Genomic DNA, 18,074 nt, shown 5'->3' on the forward strand with positions numbered 1-18,074 from the left:
GCCTGAAATGCCCCTGCAGGTGTCCCAGCCCTGAGCCCACAGCCAGCTCTGGAGCTGCAGGGACACCCCTGGGCTTTGCCTTGGAGATGGAAAACCTCTGGTGTTTGAAGAAAGGACTGGCCCTAATGTTCCTCTAACCCTCCCCATGCTCTAAAATACTAAATTAATGTTATTGTTTAGTACCTGCACCTGCTTTACCTCATCTCATCTCAGCTGTTTCCCATAACTTCTCACCAAGCCTTCCAACCTTCCTGTCAGAAGGGAAAATGGCACAGGATCACAGAATCAATGAAGAGTTTGGATTGCAAAGGACCCTAAAGATCATCTCGTTCCAACCCACTGCATGAAAAGACACTTTTAATACTCTTTTTCCCTCAAACACTTCAAACTCTGCACCCTTCTTGCAGTTGCTGCCTTTTAACCTCACCAACTGCTTTTTATCTGCTTTATTCATTTTCCCCTCACCCAAAAAATCCCTAAGGAAGGAGTGAAGGTAAAAGAAGTGACCTAGGAAATTTTTACATAATTTCCCAAAGACAGTTTCCCCTGCATGGTTTGTATTGGCTTAGACAGCTTTTCAGACAGGTACAGGTTTAGGTTATAGAAATAAATTTTTTATTCCTCCCAGGGCTTAGAAGAAGAAGAAGAAGGGAGATAATCAGGAAAAGAAAACCAGTGTGGTTATCAGCCATAGGAAAATTCAAATTAGTAATTATTAGACAGGTTTTTATTTCACAAATTGCAGGAAAAGGATAAAATACTTCCTAATTGTGGTCATGCCCACATTTTGAGAGCTAGACTGAACTAACTTCAGGCTCAAGACAGAAGAATATCTGCCTTACATTCCAATATAAAATTGGAATTATATTAGCTCTAGACATCAGAATGCACATTCCTCTCATGATATTCACTCTGATAACAGAAAAAAAAACACCCACTGGCTGACCTCCACTGAGTGGAGTAAACAGAGATATTTAAAGCCTGACTTAGATTTCAGTTGGGGCTGGGGTTGTGCCTTCATACCAAAGCTCAGGGTGGTCACAAGGTGTTTTCCCAGCCCTTGCACACACATGTACTTTAGACCTTGCATTTTGGGGACATGAATGTGGTTGTGACACAACCTGGAATGGAGACTGGTTATCTTTAACAGCAGGTGCTTATCTCAATTAGTGGGGAAATCATGTGTCACTGCAAAACAAACACTGGAATTCTGGCAATGCCACCCTTTCCTCTGAGCAATTCTGGAAAAACAAGTCCCTTGAACTCCACTTATACTTAATACTAATCAGGTGGAAGGAGCTGCTTTAGAGAGGAAAGTAAACTGAAAAGCAATTCACTATGTGGAAAGGAGAGACTATTCCTTTTTCAAGTACTGCTTTGTTTTTCATTCCAATTTGGAGGAGGTTTCTGTTCCCCAGGGATTTCCCAAGGTGGCTTTTGACCCGTGGGTTCCACACTGCATGTTGTGATTCCAGGCTCTCTTGTAAGCCATGGAAAAGACCAGGTGAGTTTGGGAAGTGGGTGGAAGCCTCCCAGTGGAACTCTTAGTCCATGAAGGTCTCTGTGAAAAGATGAAGCTGTTGAGCAAAAGACCAAGCACAAATTTGCAGCTCTACTCATGCTTTATGTAGAGCTGAGTTTAGACCATGAAAACCACCTTTAGGCCACCCTGGAGTTCCACTGGACAGCTTGTTTCCAGCTGGAAACACAAACAGAACACCTGCAGCTCTCCATGGCTGAATAAAACTGAATAATAACCCACTAGCTAAGATCTTTTAATGCACTGGCTTGTCCTGAGGGAGTTTTCTGGTTAATTTGTGACATAAAACTCCACTTTCCCACCTGCAAGACACCTGAGAGAGCAGCACATTTATTATCTGAACCAGGTGTGCTTATCCTGGGAAAGCTGAGGCATAACCCCCTGGCCATGGAAGCACTGATTCTGCTCCTGCAGTACAGCCTCAGGCTTGTGGCCCCACAGCCCCAGGGCACAGGGCTGGCTCCTTGTCACTGTCATCTCCTCTGGAAAAATCCCTTTGCCAGGATTTCTTCTCCTGGGAAGCTGAGAAGCCTCAGAGAGGAATGAAAACAATAATTATCTGATTGCTTCTCCTGTGTTTTGCTGCTTCGGAATGTGGTCTGGAGATTGTTTACCAACATTGCTTGATTGGTTTCATGTGAATGATTTTAACTTAATGAGCAATCACAGTCCGCTGTGTTCAGGCTCTGAAGAATCACGAGTTTTTCATTATCATTCTTCTTAAGCCTTCTGTTTGTATCCTTTATTCTTTAGTATAGGTTTTAGTATAGCATTCTTTAATATAATGTAAGTACATAAAATAATAAATTAGCCTTTTAAGAACATGGAGTCATTGTCTCAATTCCTCCTTCATCCTGGGGACCCAGCAAAAACCACAGTTCCTGTCCTTGTTCCACCTCATTGATGGAATCAAGGCCTGAAGAGAACTGGGGGGGGACTTTGGCAATGGGATAAGACAAGGGGAATGCTGTTTGTCCAAGACCCCCATTACCCCCAGAAGGGAATGTGGCCTGTGGAGAACCTGCTGCATGTTTAGGTGGGCAAAGCCACTGCTGCAGGTGAGCCACAGGCTGAGTGCAGGAATTTGTCTTCTTGAATACCTCAGTCCTTGAGTGCCTTACTAAAGAGTTTTGCTACTATGGGCAAACATGGATATAATTACTACTCACTGAGTAAACCAAGCTGCTGCCTGCCCTCTCTCTGAGCAGGCTGAGTGTCACTATCACCCCATTAAATTCCACTCCAGCAGTATAAACACTGATAAAAAATGTGGTGATAGGACAAGAGGAATGGCTCCCACTGCCAGAGGGCAGGGCTGGATGGGATATTGGGAATTAGGAATTGTTCCTTGGGAGGGTGGGCAGGCCCTGGCACAGGGTGCCCAGAGCAGCTGTGGCTGCCCCTGGATCCCTGGCAGTGCCCAAGGCCAGGCTGGGCAGGGCTGGGAGCAGCCTGGGACAGTGGGAGGTGTCCCTGCCATGGCAGGGGTGGCACTGGATGATTGAATGATTCTGATAAGTTACAGAATCATGCAGTGTTAGAAGGTGCCTAGATTCACTGAAGTTAGATTCAGGATAACCCAGATCTGTTTCAATGTAGCATCATCATTCCCTCAGTGTGCCTGTTTTTCGCTTCTGGAAAACAGATTCTCGATCCTCCGAGCAGGGGAGATGATCTGCACTGGCTGTAAGGACGGTGGATGCTGTGCTGTCCGTGAGGGTCAGAGGTGCTGTGGAAAGAGAGCCGGACCTTGGGAGCCCGGGCTCCCTGCCCGTGTCCCTGTGGGAGCTGTCCTGGTTCCCTCCCGTGTCCGTGTGGGAGCTGTCCCGGTTCCCTCCCGTGTCACTGTGGGAGCTGTCCCGGTTCCCGGTGGGAGCTGTCCCAGTTCCCGACCCGTGTCCCTGTGGGAGCCGTCCCGGTTCCCGCCCTGTGGGTTCTGTCCCAGCCCCGGCCCATGTCTCTGTGGGAGCTGTCCCAGTTCCTGCCCGTGTCCCTGTGGGAGCTGTCCCGGTTCCCGCCCGTGTTCCTGAGGGAGCTGTCCCAGCTCCCGCCCCTGTCCGTCTGGGAGCTGTCCCCGATCGCGGCCCGTGTCCCGGAGGGAGCTGTCCCGGTCCCGGCCCGTGTCCCTGTGGGAACTGTCCCGGTTCCCGCCCGTGTCCCTGTGGGAACTGTCCCGGTTCCCGCCCGTGTCTCTGCGGAAGCTGTCCCGGTTCCCGCCCTGTGGGAGCTGTCCCGGTTCCCTGCCCGTGTCTCTGTGGGAGCTGTCCCGGTTCCCGCTCTGCGGGAGCTGTCCCAGCCTCGGCCCCCCTTCGACGCCCGCCCGCCCGCCCCGGCAGCCGCTAGGGGGCGGTGCCGCCGCGCGCCCTCCGAGCGCCCGCCAAGATGGCGGCGTGTGGGACGGCGGGGGCCGCGGGTGGCTGTCCCGGCCGGGCGGGGGTCGGGGCGGGCCCGGCCCCGGGACGGGGATCGGGGCGAGCAGGGGTCGGGACGGTCCTGGTGGCCGCGTTGGCGGTGCTCGGCTCGCTGCAGGTGGCCCGCGGCGCCGGGTGAGTGTCTGGGCACTGTCTGTCCGGGGGCTCCCGGTGCCCTGTGTCGGGCCGGTGGAGCGGGTGCCAGGCGGGACGGCCGCCCTCGAAGCGCGGCGGGTCTCACCGGGGACGCGGGAGAAGCGGGCCTGGGTGCCAGCGAGGCCGTGCCCACCCCGAGCTGCGCCGCTCTCACCACCCCGCCTGTGCGGCCTTGGGACAACCGGGTGTTGTCGTTGCAGGAGCGGCCCCGGCGAGCCCCCGCTGCAGCCGTACCCGCCCGGGCAGCACGGCCCGCGACACGGCCACCGGCACGTCAGGGACTGCCAGCCCGTCAAGTACGGAAACCTCACCCACGAAGCGTGGCCCGGCGACAACAGCACGGGCGGGCCGGTGGCCGTCACCAGGACATTTGTCTCGTACATCCACCCTGAGGGCAGGGACCGCAAGGCGATCTACGGGCACTTCACGTTCGTGAGGAACCCCCTGAGCACCTTCTCGGTGCTGGAGCCGGGCGGGGCCGGCGGCTGCCGGGCTCAGCGCAGAGCCACCGTGGAGGAGACTGCGAAGCTCAGGAAGTGTCTGGTGGCCCAGAACGGCGGGTACTTCAACATGGAAACCGGAGAGTGCCTCGGGAATGTTGTGAGCGATGGGAGGCTGGTGAGAGACTCGGGAGGCCTGCAAAACGCTCAGTTTGGCATCCGCAAAGATGGCACCATGGTGTTTGGGTAAGAGCTGGGGGGTATTTGGAGAGTGCTCTCCAGCCTGAAGAGTTTCAGGCATTACTGGGCAGGAAGCTCATCCCAGCATTGCCTCCTTGGCCTCCCCAGTTAGAGCAGAAGCTCACTTGGCTTCAGCTCCCTAGCTGAAGCTAGGGATGTTCTAGCTGTACCTGGTGGTGGCCCTTGGCTCATGTCCTAGGATGAAGAGAAGCTCAGTAAGTGCTGATCTCCAGCTGCTTGGGCTCCAGTGTCTCCTCTCCCAGCTTGCAGTGGGCACACTGGGTGGGGTAGAAGGGGAGAGGGCTCTGTGTTTTCCACAGAGGAGGCACAGAGTGCAGTGTGAGTGCTCTGGCTGTGGTACAGAAAGGCTGGGTTTGGAAGGGACCTCAGGAGGTGCCTCATCCAGCACCCTGCTCAGCACAGATTGGATGGAGTGGGCTGTTCAGGACCATGTCTGGTTGGATTTTGAACATCTCCAAGGATGGAGACTCCACATCCTCTCTGGGCAAACTTGTGATTGACCATATTAACACTTCTTTGGAACACTTTAAAGGTGGTTACTCTTTGGAACTCTTTAAGGCCGTGGGCAGCTGTGCCAGTGCCTGACCACCGTTTCCATGAAGGAATTTTCCCCATGTTCAACCTGACCCTCCCCTGACACTACTTGAGGCCATTCCTCCTCCTGTCCCTGTTCCCTGGGAGCAGAGCCTGACCCCCCAGCTGTCCCCTCCTGTCAGGAGCTGTGCAGAGCCACAAGTTCCTCCCTGAGCCTCCTCTTCCCCAGGCTGAGCCCCTTCCCAGCTCCCTCAGCCCCTCCTGGTGCTCCAGCCCCTCCCCAGCTCTGTTCCCTTCCCTGGACACGCTCCAGCCCCTTCCTGTCATGAGAACCCAGAACTGACCCCAGCACTGGAGGTGCCCAGCACAGGGAATGGTCACTGCTCTGGCCCTCCTGCTCACACTGTGGCTGGGCCAGGCCAGGTGTCACTGGTCTTCTTGCCCTCCTGGGCATGTGACCCTCCCCAAGATGGAGACAGAAGTTTTAATCACCTTCTGATGAAGAATATGTGACTGAGAGACTGTAGTGCTCTGTGGAGTGCAAGGCCTCCAGGAGCTGCCCTTCCCCAGCAGCAGGAAGATCCTGAAAGGCCCAGAAGGATTCCCAGGACCCTTCTGCTGGTGTCAGAAGATGCAGCAGCAGCCTGGAATTTACATCTCCACCCTTCTGGTAGCTCAGTCCCAGACCTCAGGAGGGATCCCTGCACTGAGTGTGCCAAGCCAAGGCTTTATCCTGCAGCCATTCTGGCTGCCCTGAGCATCATGGCCTTGATTTATGTGTGAGAGAGGGGCTGGGTGGGTCAGTGACATGTCCTTCAATTCAACAGCAATTTCAGGGTCCCTGTTGAGTCCCTAAGCTCAGCTGTGCCCTGCTGCTCCCCAGCTCTGGCAGGATGTCCCTGTTAAATGGAGCTATTGTGGTGTTTGGTGGCTTTGTGCCTTCCAAACCATGATCAGAAAAATAGTTTGGGTGTGATTTTGGCTGTCAGGACAGTGGGGAAAGTCGTTGACACCTTCACTCTCAGCCTGCAGCAGGACAGCCCAGGGCAGCCACCCCACCCTGCACAGCTGCTGCTGCTCCCTGGGCTGGCAGTGGGTGACTCCAGGCTCTGAAAGCTGTCACTCCCTGCCCAAGCTGTTTTGTAGTTTGATCTGCTTTCAGCCATGTTCATGCTGTCTTCTTGTTCCTTTCCCATGGGAAAAGGGAGTTGGTTTGGCATGTTTTCCATTCAGGTGTTTGTAATTACACAAAGCTTTGTTTGCCTACAGTCATGGATACCAAACAAAAGTTGAGCATCCAGCTCTCACAAGCCATCAGAAAATTCACCTTTAAACCCAAAAAGCAGAGCACAGCTGTCCAACCCCCTCAGCTGCAGACATCCCCCAGCCCAGGCTCCCCTGAGGCAGGTGTTCCCCTGTATCCCCCATATCCCTGTGGTGACACACAACACCTGGGCATGGAGGTGGCACCTGAACTGTCCTTTTGCTGTCTGCAGGAGCAGGGGAAGCTCCTGCCCAGATGGAAGGAGCAGCTGCCACCCAGTGCAGCTGCAGGCAGGCTGGATGCTGCAGCTCCAAATGCTCCGCAAAGCTGTTGGGTGTCACATTTTTGGAGAATAGAAGCTGACAGGCAGCAGGATGTTACAGCTGCTTCCACAGATCCCTGAGTATTTGGCAGTGGCTCTGTGACACTGTTGGGTCAGGGATGGATGAAAGGACTCCATGGTTCAGAAGGTGAAAAGGAGAGATTTTATTAAGAGGTGGTGTCCTTTTATAACCAGAATCACTAAGGTGAAACCCAATTGGTCTCAAAGTAAAAACCTTTCACACTATGGGTGAACTATGAATAGCACACTCTGAAGGTACATATCTATAAACAATATGAACAGAAAGAGAGATAATTGTTTTCATTCTTCCTCTCTAAGTTTCCCAGGCCTGAAGCCTGGGAGAATTCCCTTTGACTGAACTGAGAATCTCCACAGCTCTGTCCTTGTGTTCTGCCAGATGCTTCCTGCTTTTATTGCCCTAGCTCAGCTCCCCTGGCCACATTGTGTGAGGCACAGTGGCCTGGGACCATCGTTAGCTGTGGGTCTGTGCAGAGAGCAAAGAGCAGGGGCTGCTCTGGCTGCTCAAGTGCTGTTTCACACTGCTTGATCCCTGGATTTGGATGTAGCAGTCCTTCATTCTGCCTTTTCCTGCCCTCTCCCTGCTTCAGGAGCCTGCTGGCAGCAGGAGAGGCTTTCCCATGGCATGCAGTGCCTGTGGGTGACCCTGGTGCCCTCTGTTCCCAGGTACCTGTCTGAGGAGGATGTGCTGGACCAGTCCAACCCCTTTGTGCAGCTGGTGAGTGGCGTGGTGTGGCTGCTGAGGGATGGAGAGCTGTACATCAACCAGAGCCGGGCAGCCGAGTGTGGGGACACCCAGAGCACAGGTAACTGCTGTGGGCCTGCTGCAGCCTGCCAGGGGCTGGCTGTCCCTGGCACTCTGGGGACAAGGGCATTTAACAGGAATTGTGTTTGGGGTGTCCCAGATGAAGGAAGGAATGATGAATCTGACTCCATGTTCTCAGAAGGCTAATTTATTATTTTATGATACTATATTATATTAAAGAATGCTATACTAAACTATGCTAAAGAATAGAGAAAGGATACTTACAAAATGCTAAAAATATAATAATGAAAACTCGTGACTCTTTCCAGAGTCCTGACACAGCTTGGCCCTGATTGGCCAAAGAGTGAAAACAACTCACAGCAGAATCCAATAAAACAATCACCTGTGGGTAAACAATCTCCAAACACATTCCACATGAGCACAACACAGGAGAAACAAATGAGATAAGAATTGTTTCTCTTTTCTCTGTGAGGCTTCTCAGCTTCCCAGGAGAAAAATCCTGGGTGAAGGGATTTTACAGAAATTGTGAATGCCACTAAGAGGTCAAACTTTCATAGAATCATGGAATAGTTTGGGTTGAAGCACCTTAAATACCATCTTACTCCACACCCCTGCCATGGGCAGGGAACTTCCACTATCTCAGGTTGCTCCAAGCCCCATCCAGCCTGGCCTTGGGCACTGCCAGGGATCCAGGGGCAGCCACAGCTGCTCTGGGCACCCTGTGCCAGGGCCTGCCCACCCCACAGGCAAGAATTCCCATCCTGTCCAACCAGAAACTCAAAGCAGGTGCCTCTTACAGGAGTTTGATGCCAAGGGATTGTGAATCCCTGTGCTGGACAAAAGCTTAATCAAGAGCCCTTTTGTAGGGCTTGGATGAACGAGAGGAGGTTGGGCTGTGCTCTCCCTGTGTCTCAGTTCAGATGAGGCCCTTGCTGGGAGCTCTTTGCAGCCAGATGTGTCTCAGCAGCCCATTGTGTGCCCCAGCTGAGTGTGAATTGTTCCCTGTGCTGCAGGAACCTTTGACAGGTTCATCAATGTGATCTCAGCCAGGACTGCCGTGGGACACGACCGCCAGGGCCGCCTGGTCCTGGTCCATGTGGATGGACAGACAGAGTCCAGAGGGTAAGGGCTGGGGAATTCCTCAGTTCCTGGGCTGGAGGGCTCTGCAGCTGTCAGGGACATGTTTTAAAGCAGAGCCTTACAGAGCTCAGGGGAGCCAGAAAAGGTTCACAGAAAAGGCTCAGCTACTGCACTTTCCCCTTAGCTGCCTTTCATCGGATCTGGCCCATGTCACTAAAACTGTCTTCTCTTGCACTGGCAGAGCCCTGAAGTTGACCAGACTCCCCTTATTTATGCATCCACATATTGTCTCCATGCAGGTCTTCTGCCCTGCACTTGCCTCTGGCTGCTGGGGAGTTCCCCTCATTGGGAGTCCCCAAAGAGCCGCCAAAAGCGGTCTGGGATGGGAGAGCTTCCCCTTCTGTTGGAATCCATGAAGTTAGAGGGTTTTTAGGAAGTGGTTAAAAAAAGTATGTAGGCCTTAGATTGGAGTTCTGTTACCATTGCAGATACAGCAGATACATTTTTGGTGTGGATCAGTGAGCTATCATGTCTCCATTTTGTGTTTTGAGACTGATGTGCTAGAAATAAAAGCAAAAATCTCTTCACTTGTCTGGTTACAATGTTGTCCATATCTAGACGTTTTGCCGCAGCATAGTGAGTTCCTTTTTTAAAACGTGGGTTCCTAACACAATTAAACTTATATCTACCCTTCCCCCACAATAACTGGTGTGTCACCAAAGACCCGCCAAAAGCGGTCTGGGATGGGAGAGCTTCCCCTTCCACCACAGAGAGCAGCAAGCTCCTGACCTAACAGCTTCACTGAAGGCAAATCACCAACCAATCTCTGCTTTGCAGGGTCAGCCTGTGGGAAATGGCAGAATTCCTGAAGCAGCAGGGACTCATCAACGCCATCAACCTGGATGGGGGAGGCTCTGCCACGCTGGTCCTGAATGGAACCCTGGCCAACTACCCCTCTGAGCACTGGTAGGTGCTGCTGCCTCTGCCCAGGCCCTGCAGCTCCTGCCAGCCTGCAGAGCCCAGCCCACAGCCTGGGAGGGCACAGCAAAGGCAGGAGAGAGCAGCTCTAGAGTTTAAAGAGGTTGAGTGACTCCATGTTTTTTCCACTTAGTCATCCAGGATTAAAGCTGAGCTGGTTGCAGACAGGCAGCAGAGCTGTGGCTGTGACTGAGTGGCTGATGTGGGAATGGGATAAGGCAGCAGCTCTTAGTCTGGGAGATTCAGAGCTGCACATCCAGGGGAATTAGCAGAGATCTGTCAGCAGCTTATTATTATGGATGAGAAACACTGACTGGGAGACTCTGCCCTTCCTCATTGGAAGGAATCTAAAGAATATTTTGTTTTAAATTCAACTTTTTAGTCGGTTCTGACTGTAAACATGAAGGGAGTTAACATTCAGTTGCCATAACTACGGTGATATAATGTATATCAAAGCAAATAACATTCAAGAAAATGTGTGGCAAAATGAGGGAATCTGGGACTGTTGCTTCTGTAATTCCATGTTTGAAATGATACCTATCACATGGGATTTAGAACTCACCTAAAACATTGACTCCAATGCAGTTTGGTGTTTGTATTTCCCCAGTATTACTGTTCATGTTTGGCAGCGTGGCTCAGGAGGAAATCTCTGGGTTATGTAAGGGCTGTTGGCTGTGCTGGGCAGCGCAGGGTGAGCTCAGGCTGTCCCCTCTGCTGTCCCCAGCTCCTTTGACAGCATGTGGCGCTGTCCCCGGAGCATCTCCACCGTGGTGTGCGTGCACGAGCCGGGCTGCGACCCGCCCGACTGCAGCGGCCACGGGCTGTGCGAGGCCGGGCGGTGCCGCTGCCACGGCCCCTTCTGGGCGGGACCCGCCTGCGACACCTTGGACTGCGGCCCTGCCAACTGCAGCCTGCGCGGCGTCTGCAGCGCCGGTGAGCGCCCGTGCCGGGGGCACCGGGGGGCCCGGGGGGGCAGGACCCGGCCGTGCAGCCCTGGGGAATGTCCCGGGGGAATGCGGAGTGCCAGGCAGCGGCTGGGTGGGTGTGTGGGGCTGCTTCCCCTCTCCAGAGCATCCGAGGCACAGGTGGTCAGAACACGTTGGCTTTAGGAGCCAGCTCTGTGCCTCAGTTTCCTTTTCTGCTCCAGGTTCCTTTTCTGGGTTTTTGTGAGGCTGCTGATGGGCAGGGCTGTGTTTTATGCTGTGTGACAGCAGCTGCTTCTCTCCCCTCCCCTTACTGTTCCTTCTTCACCTCCCTCTCCTACTTCATAAGTTTTACAGGTGTGCAGTTGCTACTCCTCCATGAATCTGAGCCTAGGGATTGCTGCAATGTGTGTCACCAGCTTCTGCCCCTCTGTGCCCATCTCTGTCACCCTGTTCCTGTCCTCCTGACTCCACTCTCATTCAAGTGATTGAAAGCTTGCTGGGTGCAGGTGTTGCCAGTGCTGCCCCAGAGCTGGTCCCAGGGAATGCCATCAGGGATTCTGCTGCATTTGGCAGCTGGGGAGGGGGGTGTGAACCCACCCTTTGTGTGAGTGCAGGGTTCCTCCTCTTGAGGGCACCTCCAGGGGCAGAGGCTCCTAATTTCAGGTGCTTGCTGCCTGCTGTGTGTTGTTGTTGTCAGTAATGCCTGTTCTGTGTTTGCACAGCTGGATGCCTCTGTGACGCCGGCTGGACTGGCAGCAACTGCACTGAAGGTAAACCCTGACTGCTGCTCCCCTGCCTCTGCACAGCCAGGGAGGGGCAGTGGGAGCCCCTTTCCAGCAGCTGCCTGCCCCAGGGGACAGCAGGGAAGGGAGAGGCTCCCTGTGGGCTGGGCTGCTCTTTTCTGGCAGTTTGAATGAGTTCAATGCAGCTGGAGCATCTACAGTTGGCTTGGTGGGAGACACTCGAGTCCTTGCTCCTTGTTCAGGGCACACACTCAGCTTCTGGGAGCATCCCTCCCCAGGGCTGGGCTGTGGCTGTGTGCTGGCACTGCTCACCTCTGCCACCAGGGTCCTGGTGACATCTCTGTTTGTGTCCCGCAGCGTGTGCTCCCGGCTCCTTCGGGCAGTCCTGCAGCCAGCGGTGCCGGTGCCAGCACGGCAGCTCCTGTGACCCCGTGCACGGAGCCTGCTCCTGCCCTGCCGGCTTCTACGGCACCAGCTGTGAGCACGGTAAGGGTTACAGCGACCTCTGGGGCTGGGACAGCGCTGTGTCACCTCTGAGCCACCTCCTGGGGGCACTTCTGCCAGGGCAGCTCAGGCCTGACATCACCAGCCGGCTCCAGGCTGTTCTGGGCCTGCCTGTCCTACCCAAGTGGGCTGAAAAGGAGAGGAAGGAGTGTGGTGATGTTCACAGGGGTCCCAGGATGAGGGAAGAGACGAGGGTCTGACTCCATATTTCAGAAGGGTAATTTATTATTTTATGATATATATATATTATATTAAAACTATACTAAAAGAATAGAAGAAAGGATTTCATCAGAAGGCTAGCAAGCCAAGGAAGGAATGGAATTATAATAAAATCTTGTGACTGACTGAGAGTCTGAGACAGCTGACTGTGATTGGCCATTAATTAGAAACAACCACATGTGACCAACCACAGATGCACCTGTTGTATTCCACTGCAGCAGATAACCATTGTTCACATTTTGTTCTTGAGGCCTCTCAGATTCTCAGGAGAAAAAATCTTAAGGAAAGGATTTTTCATAAAATGTGTCTGTGACAGAAGGAGCAGAGAGCAAAGAGGAGTTTGCTTCCTCAATGGAAAATTGTGGATTCCTGTATAGTCTCAGCCCCAAATAGCTGCATTCTTTTCCCAGAGCCCCTGAGTGACCACAAAACATCCTCTGCTCCAGGGTGTTGCACCAGGCCCCGCTGTAGCCCAGGCTTCAGGTGATGCAGTCAGAGCCTGGGGAATGCTCCACAGGGCTCTCCTGCCTTCCACCCTCACACTGCCTGTGCCAGTGCTGAGTGTTCTGTTCTGCCTGGTGTAACCACTGCAGGTCCCCTGTGTCTGAGTGAATGATTGAATTACAGAGGGGTGTGAACTTCCTGATTCTGTCAGGGATGCTCTGTTCCAGCCTGGGAACACTCAGCCAATCCCATCCCAGAGATGTTGCCCAGAGCAGCTGTGGCTGCCCCATCCCTGGAAGTGTCCAAGGCCAGCTTGGGTCTTAGAGCAACCTGGGATAGTGGAAGATGTCCCTGCTCATGGCAGGAGGTGGAGCAAGATGAGCTCTAAAGTCCCTTTCAACTCAAATAGCCATTCCATGATTGTGTGATCCCAGTTCTACACAAACTTCCCTCTGAAGCCCCAAGGAGCAGCCTTGACCTCCAGCACGGTGCTCCCAGGCTGCTGTGGGCTCAGCTGAGCTGAGGGAGCTGCAGCCACAGCCTGGGTGCTCCCAGAGCAGGGGGAGCCGTGGCAATGACCAATCCTGTTGGAATCCATAAGGTTAGAAGATTTTTAGAAAATGGTTAAAAAAAGTATGTAGGCCTTAGATTGGAGTTTTGTTAGCATTGCAGAAAAGTTTCCCAAGCAGTAGACGTGACAAACAACAATAAGCCTCTGTAGAATTAGCTTTAAGATAGCAACAAGGTTATTTAATGTATATCTTTAGAAGATTAGTATGAATAGAACTGTGTTCTTTGTCTCTTATGAACCAGTCTTTGTTTTAGCTACCATTACGTATGTTTTATAAGATTAGATAGAATGCTTGTCAATATGTGTTTTCTGTGTGTGATTAGCTGAAATCTAGACTGAGATGATTTTATGTATTTCTGTATCAGCCCTCCCAGAAGAGACATTTTCGTGTAGATCAGTGAGCTGTCATGTCTCCATTTTGTATTTTGAGACTGATGTGCTAGAAATAAAAGCAAAAATCTCTTCACTGGTCTAGTTACAATGTTATCCATATTTAGATGTTTTGCCGCAGCATAGTGAGTTCCTTTTTTAAGACGTGAGTTCCTGACACAATTAGACTTATATCTACCCTTCCCCCGCAAATCCCTCTGTGATGCCATCCCCAGAGTGTCCACTGGGCTGGTTTGGGCCGAGCTGCCGGAGCCGCTGTGCGTGTGACCACTCGTGTCCCTGTGACCCCGAGACCGGCAGCTGCAACATCAGCCACCACGGGGCGCTGCAGGAGCTCCTGCACAGAGGTATCCCTGCAGGGGCTGGGCTTGGGGAAAAGCTGGAACAGCAGCTTTAGTGCATGATGGTGTTTGCTCAGTCACCAGCTCTGCTTAACCTTGCTCTTTTTAGTGGAATTTTATTTGGAACCCTGTCCCACCTTTCTTCCCTCTTTGTTTTCCAGCTGGACAGTGTTTGGCTTCCCAGGAAAAGAGCAAAGACAAGTTCTTTCTGTCAGAGTAAGTGTTTGGTGCTCACTGTGTATCTCAGAGGCTGCCACAGAGCATGGGGGGTGTTCAGTCTGCAGAAAAGGAGACTCAGGGGGGCCCTTGTGGCTCTGCACAGCTCCTGACAGGAGGGGACAGCTGGGGGGGGGTCGGGCTCTGCTCCCAGGGAACAGGGACAGGACAGGGGGAAATGGCCTCAAGCTGTGCCAGGAGAGGTTCAGATTGGGTATTGGGGAAATTCCTTCACGGAAGGGTGGTCAGGCCCTGGCACAGGGTGCCCAGGGAGGTGGTGGAGTCCCCATCCCTGGAGGGATTTAGAAGCCATGTGGATGTGGCAGTTGGGGCCATAGGTCAGTGGTGGCCTTGGCAGTGCTGGGACAATGGTTGGACTCGATGATCTTGGAGGGTTTTTCCATCCATAACAATTCCATGGTTCTGTCCTGAGAGCAGGCCCACAAGCTTGGGAACACACAGCAGGGAGGGCAATCCTCTGCACACTGGGGCACACAGGTGAGCTGTTGGTGCTGTGATTTGTGTCCCACAGGAGCTCGTGGCTCTCCCTGAGCTCTGCCCTGGCCCTGCTGCTGGTGCTGAGTGCCCTGGGGAACGTGGGGCTGCTGCTGCAGGGGCGGCGGCGGCAGCACCGAGACTATCGCGACTATCGCTACCTCCCGCTGAAGGACATCAACGGGGACAGCCCTCACAGCCCCACCTCTGCTGCCTGGGGCCACAAGCACGTTCAGGAGCCTGAGGACACCCAGGAGCCAAACCAGGAGTTCCTTTAGAATCATGGATGGGATGAGGATTTCACCCTGCATTGCCCCTCAGCACCGCCTGGGACTGGGGCTGTTCCCACTGGGAGCCTCAGCCCAGAACTGCCCTGTTGTGGCTGTGCTTTCCTTTCCTGTGCTGCCCTGCAGCCTCAGGGGATGCAGGACATCCCTTGGGTGAGGGAATTCCACAGCTGCAGCAGCAAAGGAGATGGGCTGGTTCCTTCCAGAACTGAAGGCAAACAGGTGAGGGATGCAAGTCAGCACCTCTGAAAGATCCCTGCTCATCTGAGCAGTGCTTTTTAAGATGCTAAGCTGCCTCTAGTACAAAGCTGGGCTTAAAGGTACTAATCAGTGTCTGCCCTTCCTTGTTAAGCTCAGATTTTAATCAGAAAAGTGACCAAAAGTTTGTTCTAAAACATTGAAGCAGGTGCAGCAGCCAGTGCCAGCAGAGCCCTCCTGTCCCAGCCATGGTGGTGGCTCAGGGGTGACAGGGTTGTGACAGCCCTGCAGGGCTGGGGTGTTTTCTGACCAACCCTCAGGCCAGAGCAGCCCCAGAGGGTGCTGAGTGCTGTGCTTTGGGGCAGCTCCTGCAGCACAGCACCAGAAAAGCCCTCTCAGGTCCCAGGTTCCATTTGTGCATCTCTCCAGCTCCCAGCAGCCAAAGGCTCTGCCCAGCTCTGAGGGACCCTGGCACAGCCTGGAGCTGTCCCTGAGGGGGAGGGCACAGACAGGGACAGCCTGGCATGGCTCCATGGCACAGACAGGAACAGCCTGGCATGGGACAGACAGGGACAGCCTGGCATGGCTGGCATGGCACAGACAGGAACAGCCTGGCATGGGACAGACAGGGACAGCCTGGCATGGCACAGACAGGGACAGCCTGGCATGGCTCCATGGCACAGACTGGGCTGCCCTGCCCCAGCAGGGGCTCCAGCCCAGCCAGGACCCCGAGCTCCTCCTCTGGAAATGTGGAACAAATCCTTGCACAGTTCCATTCAATCAGTGTTGGAATTTGCTGCCCCGTGAGGGAACCAGCCCTGGCCAAGCCCCTGGGTGCTGCAGAGGGGTGAGAGCCTGTCTGAGCCCCACACACCTTTATGCACTCACTCCCTTTTTACCTCTCCAAGTAAAGGATGTGTCTTTTCTGTGCCAGTGTTGGCACCAAATCAGCCTGTAACCAAGAGACTCTATTTTTCTATGATTTACAGAAGTTTATTTGAAACTTGAATAAAGTCTTTTAGTGCTACCTGCCTGAAACTCAGAATTCCTGATGTGCAGCTGCAGAAGGAGCTGATCCCTTCCCAGCTAACCTCAGCCCCCAGTGGAAGCCAGGGGCTCTTTTATGTTTAATAACACCCACACTGCAGGATGTGCTGTTCCAGCCCACTCTGTGCTAGGAAATTAAACACAAGATGCTGGTTCTGTAGAAAAAAGCCCAAACATTTTAGTTAAAAAGCAGGAAAAAGTGAATACAAGCATTATCTCTGCTTGTGGAGGCAAAGAGAGCAGCACACAGGCTTGAATTTTCACTGCCCTGCAATTTCAACAGTTGAATCAAACAATTCCACATGTTCTCAGAGATGTTTTATTTCTCACATACCCAAAAGTACAGCTCTACCAGGACACACAGACACCATCACAGGAGGACATCTGCTACTTCAGTGCCCTGCAGTGGGCTCTTACAGGAGGTTTGAGGGTTTTGGCTGAGAAAAATGAGGATTTCAGTGTATAAAACCAAAGCCAGCTGCAAAGGAGAGAAAGTAAGTGCTGCTAAAAAACTTAATTAATGCCCATTTAATTTAGGTGTAACTGAAAGCTTGGAAGGGGGTGTTGGTGTCACTAAAAGCCAGCAAATGTGACTTGACTCCAATTTCACCTTCCAAGAGAGAAATAATCAGCTGTAAGGAGCATCACAAAGGTGTTGGAGGAATATTAAAGCTAACTGCATGCAGGAATCTTTGACAGCTGCTGTCAAGTAAATCTCTAATAGCTGTTCCTTGCATTAATTGCTCACAGTACAAACATTTGGGACATTAAAGCAGTGTGAGCTCATAAAATGCCTTTTGAAATGAGGGATTGAAAATGCCTTTTGAAATGAGGGATTGAAATGAGGGATTGAAAATGCCTTTTGAAATGAGGGATTCCCTGCCTGGAGCAGGGTTGGCCCCAGCCCAGTGTCGTGGGCAGCTGGGCTCACCAATTCCTACTGGGAACTGAGAGTGGATTATGGCATTTTCAGAATCTGCCAACAAACCAAACTGGGATTACAAATTGTTATTCACAGTTCCTGAAAGGGAACAGACAGAACCAGAGTGGCTGAGCAGAGAGCACAGCTGCACCTCAGTCACTCAGGAGTGCCTGGACAGCTCAGTGTCAGGAATTGTTCCCAACAGTGAGATCAGGAGCTGAGGAAGGACTGAGTCGAGCTCAGGAGCTGTGGAATGAGCTGAGCTCAGGAGCTGAGGAATGAGCTGAGCTCAGGAGCTGAGGAAGGGCTGAGCTGAGCTCAGGAGCTGAGGAAGGGCTGAGCTGTTCTGGTGCCTCCCTGAGAGAGCCCCCGAGCCGCCTCCCAGCGCTCCCCGGCTCCGGTGCCACCTGCGGGGCTGGAGCCGGGGCTGGAGCCGCCCCCGTGCCCCGGGGCTCAGCCTCCTCCTCCTCCTCCAGCGGAGAGCAGCAAAACACGGCTCAGACTGTGCCCTGAACCTCGGCTGAGGCCATCCAACATCCATTCTCATCCTCTGTGTTTGCCCTTCCCAGCCCAGGGAATGGGGCACCCCTGGAGAGCTCTGGCAATGCAGGTGCCACCTGTGGCTGTGTGACCCTGGCACAGCATCCTGCGCTCCCCTGCCCCCACGGGCATGGCACCAGCTCTGAGGTAGGTGTTGTGTTTGCATAGGGAATATCTGAACCAGGGACAGCCCCAATTTCCTGGGAGCCACTTTTTAACCAGCAGCTCCTTCCCTGCACACAGCCCGAGCTCAGGGGCCTCACTGCAGGGAGGGCTTTGCTGCACCACCCACAATGAGCCCATTGCCCAATTTCTGATTTCTGAGGATCCAAAATCCCTCCCAGACTCAGCTCACTGTGAAGAAAACTCTGAGTTTATTTTCTAAGCACACTGATGTAGTTTGAGGGGGGAAAGGTGATGTAGAACAATTCTGTGTCTCT

General features: G+C 53.1%; 1 protein-coding gene across 1 annotated transcript; it reads left to right on the forward strand.

The window, feature by feature from the left end:
* The first annotated feature begins 1,490 nt into the window (after nt 1-1,490).
* Nucleotides 1,491-15,547, forward strand: NAGPA (N-acetylglucosamine-1-phosphodiester alpha-N-acetylglucosaminidase). Its single transcript, XM_054271156.1, has 11 exons — nt 1,491-1,504; nt 3,609-4,793; nt 7,634-7,773; nt 8,747-8,855; nt 9,651-9,779; nt 10,516-10,724; nt 11,440-11,487; nt 11,818-11,946; nt 13,804-13,935; nt 14,091-14,145; nt 14,678-15,547. Exons 1-11 carry the CDS (start codon nt 1,491-1,493, stop codon nt 14,916-14,918), a joined length of 2,391 nt encoding a protein of 796 aa, XP_054127131.1. The 3' UTR covers nt 14,919-15,547.
* The last annotated feature ends 2,527 nt before the right edge of the window (nt 15,548-18,074 follow it).

The sequence above is a fragment of the Melozone crissalis genome, unplaced genomic scaffold (genome assembly GCF_028551555.1).
Source record: "Melozone crissalis strain CALT ecotype California unplaced genomic scaffold, PUWL_Pcris_2 ptg000012l_1, whole genome shotgun sequence".
Lineage (NCBI taxonomy): Eukaryota > Metazoa > Chordata > Aves > Passeriformes > Passerellidae > Melozone > Melozone crissalis.

Coding starts and splice junctions, on each gene's coding strand:
- NAGPA (XM_054271156.1), top strand. Junction 9,780..10,515: donor AACTACCCCTCTGAGCACTG/GTAGGTGCTGCT, acceptor TGCTGTCCCCAG/CTCCTTTGACAGCATGTGGC. Junction 13,936..14,090: donor GCAGGAGCTCCTGCACAGAG/GTATCCCTGCAG, acceptor TTTGTTTTCCAG/CTGGACAGTGTTTGGCTTCC.